General features: G+C 53.3%; 2 protein-coding genes across 4 annotated transcripts; one reads left to right on the plus strand and one right to left on the minus strand.

Moving 5' to 3' along the window:
• Nucleotides 1-549: 549 nt before the first annotated feature.
• rtca (RNA 3'-terminal phosphate cyclase) lies at nt 550-7632 on the minus strand. Of its 2 annotated transcripts, XM_061824119.1 has the most exons (12): nt 7517-7632; nt 7084-7295; nt 6788-6888; nt 4682-4825; nt 4486-4609; nt 4332-4390; nt 3351-3492; nt 3142-3263; nt 2634-2692; nt 2470-2564; nt 1534-1638; nt 550-698 (listed from the first exon to the last, which is right to left on the minus strand). In XM_061824119.1, exons 2-12 carry the CDS (start codon nt 7126-7128, stop codon nt 606-608), a joined length of 1089 nt encoding a protein of 362 aa, XP_061680103.1. In that variant the 5' UTR covers nt 7129-7295; nt 7517-7632; the 3' UTR covers nt 550-605. The 2 variants fall into 2 exon arrangements, with proteins under 2 accessions (XP_061680103.1, XP_061680104.1); XM_061824120.1 differs by lacking the exon at nt 6788-6888.
• On the plus strand, nt 7604-12407 carry dbt (dihydrolipoamide branched chain transacylase E2). Of its 2 annotated transcripts, none has more exons than XM_061824113.1 (11): nt 7604-7738; nt 8320-8461; nt 8541-8616; nt 8741-8922; nt 9090-9217; nt 9708-9927; nt 9991-10157; nt 10646-10723; nt 10801-10992; nt 11875-11946; nt 12030-12405. In XM_061824113.1, exons 1-11 carry the CDS (start codon nt 7694-7696, stop codon nt 12195-12197), a joined length of 1470 nt encoding a protein of 489 aa, XP_061680097.1. In that variant the 5' UTR covers nt 7604-7693; the 3' UTR covers nt 12198-12405. The 2 variants fall into 2 exon arrangements, with proteins under 2 accessions (XP_061680097.1, XP_061680098.1); XM_061824114.1 differs by lacking the exon at nt 7604-7738 and adding an exon at nt 7759-8007 and having other exon boundaries at nt 12030-12407.
• The last annotated feature ends 253 nt before the right edge of the window (nt 12408-12660 follow it).

Below are 12660 nucleotides of genomic sequence, written 5' to 3' on the forward strand. Positions count from 1 at the left end.
GGCGTCATGTGGCCCGACTCAGGTTTCACTCGCAGAAGGGCGCAGGTGTGAGTTTCCATCGGGGTCGGGTTACGGCGGGCTCCGCTCAGAAACGGACCCGAAACCGACCCGCCTCTCAGGTTGGAGCGCTAAATCGACACGTGCTACGTCACAGGAGGAAGTGGGCGACTTGACGAGAGCTGGCCCAAAGTCAGATGGAAGAGAGTCCGACTCACCCGTGACCCCCAACAAAGTCGGCGCCCCACAGAACGGATTTGTCCTTGCCGCCTTTTATATGGAGCAGGTGGAGAAGCTACTCACTTCACACCTGAGAGCCTGCCAAAAGGTTAGTTGACATGCGGCAGCTTCGCCAACGAGCGACTCATCGAAAACGCAAGTGTCCATCGTGCAAATGCAAATTGGAAGTTCAAAACAAGAAAATGGAATCATCGTCCAAAGTGCTCAGTTCACATCGGCATCGCGTGTCAACAATCAGGACGGGACGAGTTGAACGGTTTAAAAAAAAAAAAAAAAAAAAAAGGACAAAATAGTCACTGGAAACATCAAAAAGCTGATTCATTCATTTATTGAATTTTACAGTTGGAAAAACAAACATGAGGGCGGAGCTACAAGTTTGGGTTGCTGAGGCCTGACCCCTGACATTCGATAATGTACGTGACGCCGAGCTCATCCTCACATTTGGTTATTGTGAACTTTGCCTGCAAAAAAAGAAAATGCGTTTTTCAGGCTGCCCTGATGTCGTTCGAACAACAATTAAAAACGTGAGCAAGTTAAAAAAAAGAGCTGAAAAACTCCCTGAATTGCTGTCAGCCAGTCGCAATCAAAGATCCGGCGAGGTTCGCCGCTTTGTCAACAAGTGCGGGAGGAAAATAGTCCAACAGTTTTAGAACTGGGTTCCTCAACATACAATTCAAACGAATTTAGGGATTTCATCGTCAAGAGGTTCAGGCCGAAAACCGACATTGAATGCCGCTGACCTTCCATCCCTCAGGCGGCACTGCATCAAAAACCGACAATGTGTGAAGGATCTCGCCCCAGGGCTCAGGGACACTTCAGAAAACCAATGTCAGTACATACAGTTCAGGGCTACTTCCCCAAGTGCATCTTAAAACTCTACTATACACAGCAAAAGATGTTTATCGACAACGAGAAATGCCACCAGCTTCACTGGGCCCGAGCTTATCCGAGATGGACTGATATAAAGCGGAAAAGTGTTCCGTGGTCCACTGAGTCCGCATTTTAAATTGTTGAGGGAAAAGAACCATCTGGACGTTTATGGATGCAGAGTTCAAAACCTGACAACATCTGTAATGGCACGGGGCATCGCAGACATCTGTGAAGGCACCATTAATGATGAAAAGAAACATGCTGCCATCCAAGCAACCGCATCTTTTTCACGCTTCTATCAGCAAGACGATCCCAAACCATGTGACTACATCGTAAATACGCAATAAACTGAATAATCTATTGTCAAGATATTGCCCAGCGAAAGGAAAGGTTTGCCAGCTGGGCCCATGTCACGTGACCTCTCACCTGAGTCATCTGTTGGGCTACGTGGACGGCGGTCTGGGTGTGGAGGGTGACGGCCCCCGTCCGGATCCGAGACGTCCCCTTGGCCAGGGCCATGAAGACGATCAGCTGAGCGAGAGCACGACACGCACAAACGTTATTGGGCTTCCCTCATCTCGCGAGGTCTCAAAGCCGCGGCAAACTTTTCGAACTCGACCGTCGTTGGTTAAATCCAAGCCACGTGTCGTTCCGGTTGGAACTGAAGCAGCAAAGTCTGCTACTTCCACAACGAGCGCCATGGCTTACCGGCGCAATCGCTAATGAGCGACTGGAAAGCGTAGTTTTGCGTCGTTTCGTTGTTGTCGCAGGTGCGAAGACTCCAATTGGCAACGATATTTAGTGTGACGTTCACGCTGGCACGGCTGACGCGCGTTAGTTTAGGGTCAGCGATTTTTCCCTTCCCAGTCGTATCTGTGGCCGTCTACACGAGCGACCGTCATGTTTCACCTTGAACCTTCGACGCTAACTTTGGCGTCAAGCCATCATCAGGGGAGGAGAACAACCTTGGTGTCAGTGACAGATGAACTTAGGAGGCACGGTGGCTTTTGATGAGAAATGTTAAGTGAGATACGGGGAAGGAACAGCATTTTTGTGGACGCCATCCAGAGGCAGCAAAACGTGGCCTCTTTTTGCCAAGGTGGGGGATGCTGGCGGACAGGCGGCTGTCCTTTTGCCTCCATCAGACTCGAGCAGCCCAGTCTTTGTGTACGTTACGTCTTTTTCCACCGCAACTACTTTCACATTCGGGTGTCGGATGTCCCAGTGGCTCATAAAGGAGGGAGGCGGGAGGGGTGCGTTCGCATCTCATCGTTGGTCTTGTCAAGCTTTCTCAGCGCGAGAAGCGCCACGTGTACCCTCGAGGTCCCGGTCCAACCCGCCCCCAGCCAGGTGCCCGCTCACCTGGTCCTGGAGGAATTCATCCACGCAGCCGTTGTGACGAATGTTTCTTAGCAGCATCTCCGCCGCCTCCGTGCCAATTTTGTCAGCGTACACCCCTGAAACGCACACGCGCACACGTGACGCGAGCGAGGTCGCTGCCCCCTGCTGGCAGAGGCGCTCCTCACCTTTTTTGCCCAGCGCGGAGCCCGCAAACAAACATCCTGTGCGTGACTCTGCAATGATTCTAAAGAAGAAAAACAAATGTTCGAATGAAACGTCGAGGAATGGATCACTCATGACAAGGAACATAAATCCGACTGACTTTTCCTTAAGTGGTATTTGAATTAGTAACTGCAGAATCACGAAGGACTAACAGCAGCTTTGCCTTTCAAATCAAAGTGAAGCCTATGTTTTGTTTTGGTTTGTTTTCATTGAATTGACATGCTTTGTTTGTTAGTGCTGGTTTTGGAGAAACTTCTTGTCCACAGCAACATTTTGCAAATATGTCTCGAGTCGCTATCCATCTTGACTTACAAAACGGTGGCAGACTTGCTCGGTCTTGCTGTTAAATGCCTCAAAAAACAAAAACAAAATGGCGCAAGCAACTCGTGGATCCCCGCCCCTCTTCCGAGCCACACGGACGAAAGGTGCTGAGGTTAAAGGTCAGCGGTGGTGCGAGTGAGCGTCACTTACATGATTCCATTTCCGTTGCCGTACGCTTTCTCCTTCTCCTGCACCGCTTGGATGTCGACGTACAGATCTTTGATCTCTCTGCGGATGGTTCGCACGGCGGCCGCCGCCATGTCCTTGGCCAGCTGGGCACAAACGCGCCGCATGAACGTCACGTGACGTTGGACCGATAAACCGGACCTACGCGCGTCACATGGTTGGACTGGATCTACCTTGAAAGGCAGAACCCCGGCCACATACGCCCTCCCGTGAATCTTTGCGATGTTTCCCCTCTCCAACATGGTGACGGCCTGCAACTCTTTGACCGGGTGCACCGCCGCGCGCACCTCGCCGCCACCCTTTGGGTAAAAACCTCTGAAGCAGACACACACACACACACACACACACACCAATGTAAATGCGTTCTCTGGGTAGGTGAAAATATGGATTGATCCATCGCGATGCTAAATTCATCCCCAACGGGCTCTTTCTCTCACGCTGCCTAAAAGCTGTCGAGTTGAGTTGTGTCTCCACATACATGCACGGCGACGTATCGAAGGCGGTTTCGTACGGGAGGAGCAGCCTGCTACCGACGCAGTCGGATGGTCTCCCGAACCGACGGATATTCGCTCGAATCAGTATCTGTCCTGAGTGAGGCAAAAGCTTTCACATACTGGCTGTCAGGAACGCCGCTCGACGTGCAAGTCGGCGACTCACTTTTTTTTTTTTTTTTTTTTGCTGCTGCAATGGTCCCTTCCGAGTTGGGTTCGACCGCACCAAATGGGGGGGGGGGGGGATCTGCGAGAGAGCAGCGGTGCGCCCCGCTCGCGTCGGTGTACAACACAATCTGCGATGTTCACGTCACACGTCGATATCGCTAGCGCTAAATGTAGATCCGCATATAAAAACCAGATTAGAATAAATTGCAGATAATCAATTGGGCTGAGATCCTCAATTGTAACATGACATCATCGCTCATGCTGGATTAAACACTTGTAGCGATTGTGTACATTATCCTTGATAACGTTTGAAATGATATTGGGACAAATGAACACAAGTTGATTATTTGTTATCAAGCGATCCAGTCGGGGGAAAAAAATAAAACAAGTGAAGTAAAAATCCCTGAAACGGAAATTGTGGGTGGTGCTAAGGATGGTGAACAGAGAGCCGTGAGGCAGGATTTACCGGCGCCCATCAAACACAAAGCCACGCACCTCATTTTGATGTCACAGTCAAAATGGACTCCAAACTTTTCCACGATTGGTTTGAAGACCTGAAGGGGCAAAAGTGACAGAAGCTGCACTGCAATTTCTAAATCGTAAAGCACGACGCCACACCAACGGAGGAGAAGATGAGGACGGCGCGTACGTTGACGGCGTAGTCTATTTGTGGCGCCATTTCCGCGTTGGTTCCTCCTCTGAGGATCAGGTTTGAGATGTCGTCCGCGTAGAGAGCGCACGGCAGCGCCACTTGCAGTAACAGACACACACTCCTGACACGCACGCACACACACAAGAATGAGAACGCAGCACACACACAGCACGCTAGCCGTGTAGCCGGTCACCCCGCCGTGCGCGTGTCCGCTGTGTAGTTTCCAGCTCGAATCTTTCCCGGCGTCAGGCTGACGTCGGTGGAGCCGACGGCGCCGCCCTGCAGGACGCCGCCGCACATGTCAGAAACCAGCTGAAGACCGCTCAGGTGCTGAGGCCTGCGTGTGACACGTCGCACAATTCAACACAGAAGGCGTCGAAATACAAGCACAAAGCGCAAAACGTGCAACGCGCACGGGAAAACTCGGACTTGGTGGGCGGCAAATAACTTATTCTCAATTCATTCAACAATTGGACAGGAAGAAAAATGGACAGTGTGCAAAATTCAGACGGATTGGTCCATAAATTCCCACTGAAAACAAGCACAAATATGAATTGTTTTTTTCCCAAGGTAAAAGCAAAAGTTTTGCAAATGCCTTATTTTGGAGCTCATCCCAGCTCACTGGGCAAGACGCAGGGACACCCGGAACTGGTCTCAATGATCAGTCTGCAGGCAGCACCATTTTGATGAAGTTGGCAAGTTGTGCAAAAGCCCCAAAAAAAAAAAAAAAAAAAAAAAAAAAAAAACGATACAATGAGCAACAGGTTGGCACCGATTTGCGTTGACTCGCCAAAGCCTTCTTGAGTCTTGCGCGAAGGGAAGCCGCTCGATGTGCGTGCGGCTGGCCCGCGTCGACCGACGACCTCAAAGTTGCCAAAAGACGTCCTTTACCAGTGCAATCTTTTGTCTTTGGGCTGGAATCAATACACTGTCGCTTTAGTAGGATTTGCAAATCATTTTTACAGGCGTTCTCCCAAATGTCAATAAGTGCATGTTCAGTAAATGTAGTGATCCAGAATTCCGCTCAAAACTGGAAACTTTCATAGATGACAGATTCAGCGCACACAATTGCGACTGGTTGTTGAGTCGTTCCCAATTTGGGATTCTGGCTCACGTACCCACGACATTGAGAACACAAAAAAGTCCAAGACTGTAAAGACACGATTGACTTACTTTTGTCGAAAAAGAAAAAATGTTGGCGAGGTGAAATCAATTTGCAAAATTCTTCATCTTCATCCCTCGGTTTGGACCCTTTTTGCTCAGCGGACGCATTGAGGCCATCGGCCAGATTCTGATTCTGATTCTGATTCTGTGGCCTTGCCCCGGAGTTGCGGAAGCCCGGATCTCGTCGACGCGCGCAGTCACTCCCTCTTTGTTTTGGGATGGGGTGCCGCCGCTTTCCTCCATAGTTGCCCCCAACCCAGTTGCGGTCACCTTCTACGAAAGCAGACTTCGTCAAGACCCGCACTGGACATTGCACCCCAAACTGTGACCGACTGGAGATTGCACACCGGACCTCAGGCAGCTTCCTCGTAGCCCGAACGAAAGAAAAAGACGCCGGCCGACAGTCCGGTTCTTTCCAGTTCCGGTTGAGACGCTTCCTCCGTGGGATCGGGATCAGAAGCGGCTCGACCCGGGGAACCTGACGGTCGCTGGCCATCTTTCTCACGGATGTGCCGTTTTTTTTTTTGAAGCCGGTGGCCTTCTTCCACCCTTTTCTGGAGCTCAGCTGGTTCCTTGAATCTTCTCTGACTGAAAACCCGCCGAAGGAAGACCACAGTCATCTCTTTTCTCCCACTCTTGTTCTGGATGTCGTACCAGGGCAGCACCGACTCCCGGAGACAAATTCCCGGTGTGTCGTTACACACTCGGCCAATAAAGCGGCTTCTGAAATGTCTTTCCGCCGATGTACGCTTGGATGCCTCCTTCGCTGGCGTCCCCATCCTACGTCGTCTTCCCCATATCGAACCAATTTAATGAGACCGAGCAAAATCTGCGCAGGTGCTTTGAGTTTAATAGATGATTTTTAAAAAAACATGATTGGCCTGCAATGTTTGGGCTGACGTCATCGCGGTATTCTTTTCTCTTTTTTTTTTTTTTGGAGGGGGGGGGTTATTCCCAATCTTGAGGGTTTTAGGAGTTGCAAACCCAAATTATGTGCAGATAAATACTTGCAATGGTTGGAATTGTGGCCCCTGAATGTGATCTATGAAAGTTTGACATTACGAATGGAATTATGTAAATAAACTTCCAGTATATTGCTATTTTTTCGGGGTTGTTGGCCTCGGCCGCTACCCACCGGAGTCCCGGACTGCTCCTGCCCGCTCGCACTTTGCACATCGTGACCGGCGAGCCGCCGACGCAGCTCAGCGCCGCCGCCACTCGCACGATTTGGCCGCCCTGAGAGCGAGCGAGGGAAGAAATGAAGGGAAACGGGAAAAGATGGGAGTAAGGAACGTGATGGTTAAAGGTCAAAGGTCGGCAGAGAAACGCAGCAAGATCAAATGAAGGCAGACGAAGAGAAAAGACGACGCGGACGCGGACGCGAACGTGCCAGTCAGGCGAGGCAACTCGTCCTCTCGTATCGACACTCACGCCCTCCATGACGCTGCCGTCGAGCTCCACTGTCGACGACGCCATGTCCAACTTGAACTTCTTCCTTGTTTGTATCGATGACGTCCGGCAAAGGAACTTTTTAGCGAGTTCGAGACGACTGGAGCGGCTTTCCCACGGCCGCCGGGGCCCCCCTTCGGGTTGATTGGCGTTGTCCAAACTCGCTTGGTGGTGGATTAGCGCCACCGACTGGACTGGAGGACAAATTAGAGAACACAAACCAACAAAAAGAAAGACGTCCTTTGACATCCTTGCAATTCTACATTGGGAAACGTAATGACATCAAATTTAATTGGTATACGCTAGGTTTAGCTTTTTTTTTTTTTTTACTGTGCTGTTGGCTGTGAACCTTCATGTTTAATGATATATGTATATTCATCGCATCGTTTTCCACAACAATGTGTGTATTTTTTACCATACTCTTTTTGCCCTGACCAGAAGGAACCAATGATGCTTGCGGAGTGCGCAGTCCAGTTTTTCTTCTACGTCATTGCCTTGCACACTTTTTGTGAACGTCGGGCACGCTCGGATGTGACGTTGGCGCACGCCGATTGGCTGTTGGCGGGGCGTGTGGGTGACGTCGGCAAGCAAGATGGCGGCGATGACGAGAGGTTCTTCCGCTGTGTTCAGGAGATTGGTGAGAACGGCAGCACAAAAACTCCTTTCAGCAGCCACAAAAACGCCTTCGAATGTGGAAAGTGGGGCGGTGACGTCATGCTCACGTCATTCCGGAGCTCGCTCGCTCGACTTACCCAGACAGATGCTAAAGCTAGCACCAAAACAGCTAGTACGGTGGAAAGGTGAAGCAGTCAAAAACTCGGCAATCAAACTTGGAGACCACAGTGGCCATCTAAAAGCTTTTGAAGCACGCCACACATATAGAGTATGAATGATGCTCCGGTCACAGTTGAGTGAGTTATTGTCGCCATGTCCCAACTGAGGAATTTGGCTTTGTCCAAAAGGCTGCGCATGCTGATGTTTTCAAATTATTCACATTCAACTTTACACTCATCGCTGACAGTACTACTAACTTTTTTTTTTTTTTTTTAATGTTTTGCATCAATTATACTGAATTATTTGACGTGTCCCAGCTGTTTCCCCAAAATGTCACGCCATCTTCTCTTTCAACGTTAGTCACTTAAATAATAACTTTCCGAGCAGCGAAACGAAATGGGATCGTCGCCGTTGCGCACGCAAACTTGCTGTGTTTCTCATCAGCTGATCCAGCAGTACCGGCGGCGATGTTTCCAGGGGCGGAGCCACTCCGCACTGGGCTCGCTCCCCGCCACGCCGCACAGGAAGTTGGCGACGTGCGGCGGGAGCTTCCGGATGTTGGGCCGGCCGCTGCACACGTCCGCAGGTGGGTTCAGGATGACGCCGGCGACGTCGCAGATGGTGTCGTCGCTGATCGCGTGCGTGCGTGTGTGCGTGTGGCGCAGCACGGACCGGCGCCGTGGTCCAGTTCAAACTGTCGGACATCGGCGAGGGAATCACGGAGGTGACGGTGAAGGAGTGGTAGGTGGAGCGGCTCCGTCCCTCATCGGGATTTTGGGGCAGGGTGACCTCCGACCCGGGAGCCCCGACGCAAGCGAGGGGCCGAGCGGCGTGTGCGTGGTTACCCGCGTGCGTGTGTCCGCAGGTACGTGAAGGAGGGAGACAAAGTGTCGCAATTCGACAGCATCTGCGAGGTGCAAAGCGACAAGGCGTCCGTCACCATCACCAGCCGGTACGACGGCGTCATCGCAAAACTTTACTACCGCGCGGACGACGTCGCCCTGGTGGGGAAACCCTTGGTGGACATCGAGACCGACTCCGCTTCCGGTACGTCCGCCCGTGGCTCTCCTCGATAGTTTCCCAAGATGTCCGCCGGGAATGGAGAGTCGCCACGGCAATCCTTCTTCATTCCCGACTTGCCGGTCCCGAGAAATATTAGCGTCCTCTTGGACTCGCGCGTTCGTCACCCTGACGCGCTCGGTGTGCCCGACCAGACGTGACCCAGGAAGAAGACGTGGTGGAGACGCCCGCCATGGCTCGGGAGGAGCACACCCACCAGGAAATCAAAGGAGTCAAGATCCAGGCCACGCCCGCCGTCAGACGCCTCGCCATGGAGAACAATGTCAGCCACTATTTTCATCATCCATTCACGACCTTTGGGAATTTTCGATGCTTTATGTCAAAAGAGGTCTTCTGGCAAATTAACAATGTCGACGACGAAGCACAAGCGGCGGCACGGTGGAGCGACCGGTCGGTTGGCCTCACGGTTCCGAGGGCCGGGGCTCCAATCCCGGCCCGGCCTGTCGGGAGTCTGGGTGTTTCCGTCTGCGCCTGGGTGGCTTTTCTCTGGGTGTTCCGCTTTCCTCCCGCATTCCAAAAACATTGAAAGCTTAATTGTGCGCCAACCCATTGGCTGGCGGCCAGTCCGGGGTCCGCTGTGGCTTCAGATCAGCAAGGCTCCACCTGCCGCCCCCTCGTGATAGAGAATGGATCGATCAAAGTAGCCAATCGACGAGTCGATGGCTTGTTGCGGCTCCAAAGGGTCCGTCCGTGCGAAATTCGGGTCTTGTCCTCCCCGACGTTCTCGGTGTTACTTCGCGACGTCCCTCCAGATCAAGCTGAGCGAGGTGTTGGGTTCGGGAAAGGACGGGCGCATCCTGAAGGAAGACATCCTGGACTTCCTGGCCAAGCAGACGGGAGCCATCTTGCCCCCGAGCCCGTTCCACGAGATCCCGGCCCGGCCCCTTGCCGCGCCCTCGCCGGCCCCGCGGCCTCCGCCCGTCGCGCCGCAGCGCGTCTTCGCTGGCAAAGATGTGACCGAACCGCTCAAAGGTCAAAGTCCATCCCGTCTTCGCGTAGCGTTAGCGTAGCTCCTGAGCGGCTTCTGCGTTGCAGGCTTCCACAAAGCGATGGCGAAGAGCATGACGGCGGCGCTCAGCATTCCTCACTTGGGACTGTGCGACCAAGTGGACCTCAGCCGCCTGGTGGCGCTCAGGGCCGAGCTCAAGGCGGACGCTCAGTGTCGCGGCATCAAACTCAGCTTCATGCCCTTCTTCATTAAGGTACTTCAACGCCATTGCCCGATGGTGAATCGGAATGACGCGTTCAAAGGTTTCGAGCCAAAGTTTTCGCATGTGCGGGGAAGGTCGCCGTTGCCGTCCGTGTGTTTCTTCTTCTTCTTCCATTCTGCGACCTGCGCCACATTCGGTCGGAGCCACGTTTGTTCTTAACGTTGACTTTTTAGTGGCAATGCCGCCGTTTGAAACTTCCCGCTGGTTTTGACGCGGTACGAGCGTACGTAAAACTCGTCAGCCAAATCGAATCCTGGGAATCTCGCGTAGCGATTGACGGATTAGGAATGCGTCGATTGGGACTTTTAGGCAGTTACGAGTACGTTCGAGCGGTTTTTCGGCTTCGGGACTGACTCGACCGTGTCATTGACGGATGTCATTTCACCCGATTGCGATGTCGCTCGCGGACAGCTTTTCGGAAAAAGTCCAAGTGTAGAATCCACGCCGCTTGACTTAATGCTGCGCTCTGATTGGCTCAGGCCACCTCCCTCTGCCTCAGCCACTTCCCCATCCTCAACGCCTCATTGGACGAAGGCTGCCAGAACATCACGTACAAGGTGAGGCTCGCCGGGTTTTCCACGTGACGCTGTCGCGGACGTTGTCGGTGTCGTGAACTCGGTGCGCCGCGCGTCAGGCGTCTCATAACGTCGGCGTCGCCATGGATACGAGCCTGGGTCTGCTGGTTCCCACCGTGAAGAACGTGCAGCTGCTCAGCATCTTGGAAGTGGCGCAGGAACTCAACCGGCTTCAGGCGCTGGGCACCGCCGGCCAGCTGGGAACGGCGGACCTGAGCGGAGGAACCTTCAGCTTGTCCAACATCGGATCGGTGAGCCCCCGCTGCCGCCGGTTACCGCTTTCCGTGCGTTGCGGCGTTTTAGGAAGACCCTTTTTTCTAAAACCGTCAGGCAAAGCAATTCGACTCGACCTCGCTCTCTCCCGTTGTTGCTGCGAGGAATCTTGGGGTAGGAAGCCCATCTGAATGGTGGCAGCAGGAAAAAAAAAAAAAAGAAAAAAGCGACATTACTGGAGCCTTGACCCGGGCCGCTTATCCTCACAAGGGTGGCGGGGGATCCTGGAGCCTATCCCAGCTGCGTTCGGCCAGGAGGCGGGGCACACCCTGAACCGGTCGCCAGCCAATCACAGGGAACATGGAGACAAAGCACCAGTCCCACCTACGGGCATGAACGTAGCACGCATGTTTTTGGGATGAAGGAGGAAACCGGAGCGCTCGGCGGGGCCGGGATTTGAACCCCGGTCCTCACAACCATCCGGTAGATGATCGGCGCCTCGCTCAACTGTCAGTCAATTTCAAGTGCGGCACGGTGGTTTCACAGTTCTGAGGTCCCGGGTTCAATCCCGGACCCGCCTGTGTGGAGTTTGCACGTTCTCGCTGTGCCCGCGTGGGTTTCCTCCGGGTGGCCACTCCCACATCCCAAAAAACACGCAACATTAATTGGACACTGTGTGGCCGTTCGTCTCGATGTTGCCCGCGACCGGTTGAGGGGTGCAGCCCGCCCGCCTCCTGCCCGTTGACGGCACGGCCAAGAAAATGGATGGATGCATAAGAAAGGAGCCAAAAGAAGCAGTAAAGGATCTTTTTTTCCCCAAATCGATGCACGTTAATGCTGAACACAACAATTTCCAAGCTTGTTTGCCATCAGCAGAAAGACGCGTCGCACGTGCTCACGCTGGCGTACGTTTTCCGCAGATCGGAGGGACGTACGCCAAGCCGGTCATCCGTCCTCCTGAAGTCGCCATCGGCGCTCTGGGCAAAATCCAGGTGGGCGCGTATAAGTCGGGCGGGCGTCGCGCGGGCTCAGCGTCCTCGCCGCTGAGCCGGATGTCGTGTGCGTTTGTCGCCAGGTCCTGCCGCGCTTCGACGCCTCGGGTCACGTGATCGCCGCGCACGTCATGAACGTCAGCTGGTCGGCCGACCACCGCCTCGTGGACGGCGCCACCATGTGCCGCTTCTCCAACATGTGGCGAGACTTCCTGCACAACCCCGCCGGCATGCTGCTGCACCTCAAGTGAGGAAGCCTGGAGGTCACGCGGGGGGGGGTTCCATCATCTTCATCGTCTTCGTCATCATCAAGCGCAAGCGCCTTCGTTGAGCGACGACAGCGAAGCAGTGCCTGAAAGGAGAGGTCGCCCCGCGCTCACTCCCGGATGATCGACGCCGTCGTCACTTGACTTGCTTTTCTTTTTCTGTTGTCTGTTACAAACTGCCATTGGTTGCGTTCAAATCTGATCTCTGGTTGAACTTTATATAAAGTTGATGTGCAAAAACAAGCGGTGGCGGTTGTTCATTTTGCACCAAGGAAAATGTTTTGCACTGGAGTTTGCCGCCGACGATAAAAAAGCTGTCACGCATAAGTGCGGCAGGGAGGGGATCGCAAGCGCGAGACGACCGTGGCGGCAATGCGTTAGCGTCAAGCTCAACTTGAAAATCTTTCTCACATCTTGACAATCATTTGGAATTGCGCTGGCTGTTGAC

The sequence above is a fragment of the Syngnathoides biaculeatus genome, chromosome 7, assembly GCF_019802595.1.
Source record: "Syngnathoides biaculeatus isolate LvHL_M chromosome 7, ASM1980259v1, whole genome shotgun sequence".
Taxonomy (NCBI): domain Eukaryota; kingdom Metazoa; phylum Chordata; class Actinopteri; order Syngnathiformes; family Syngnathidae; genus Syngnathoides; species Syngnathoides biaculeatus.

What these genes read in the sequence shown, in the direction of transcription:
- rtca (XM_061824119.1), bottom strand. Translation starts at nt 7,128, where the DNA reads ATGGCGTCGTCGACAGTGGAGCTCGACGGCAGCGTCATGGAGGGC. An exon ending in AAATAGACTACGCCGTCAAC is followed by an intron (nt 4,391 to 4,485) that starts GTACGCGCCGTC and finishes TTGCCCCTTCAG; the next exon opens with GTCTTCAAACCAATCGTGGA. An exon ending in ATGAATTCCTCCAGGACCAG is followed by an intron (nt 1,639 to 2,469) that starts GTGAGCGGGCAC and finishes GCTCTCGCTCAG; the next exon opens with CTGATCGTCTTCATGGCCCT.
- dbt (XM_061824113.1), top strand. Translation starts at nt 7,694, where the DNA reads ATGGCGGCGATGACGAGAGGTTCTTCCGCTGTGTTCAGGAGATTG. An exon ending in CGAGACCGACTCCGCTTCCG is followed by an intron (nt 8,923 to 9,089) that starts GTACGTCCGCCC and finishes GTGCCCGACCAG; the next exon opens with ACGTGACCCAGGAAGAAGAC. An exon ending in GCCTCGCCATGGAGAACAAT is followed by an intron (nt 9,218 to 9,707) that starts GTCAGCCACTAT and finishes ACGTCCCTCCAG; the next exon opens with ATCAAGCTGAGCGAGGTGTT.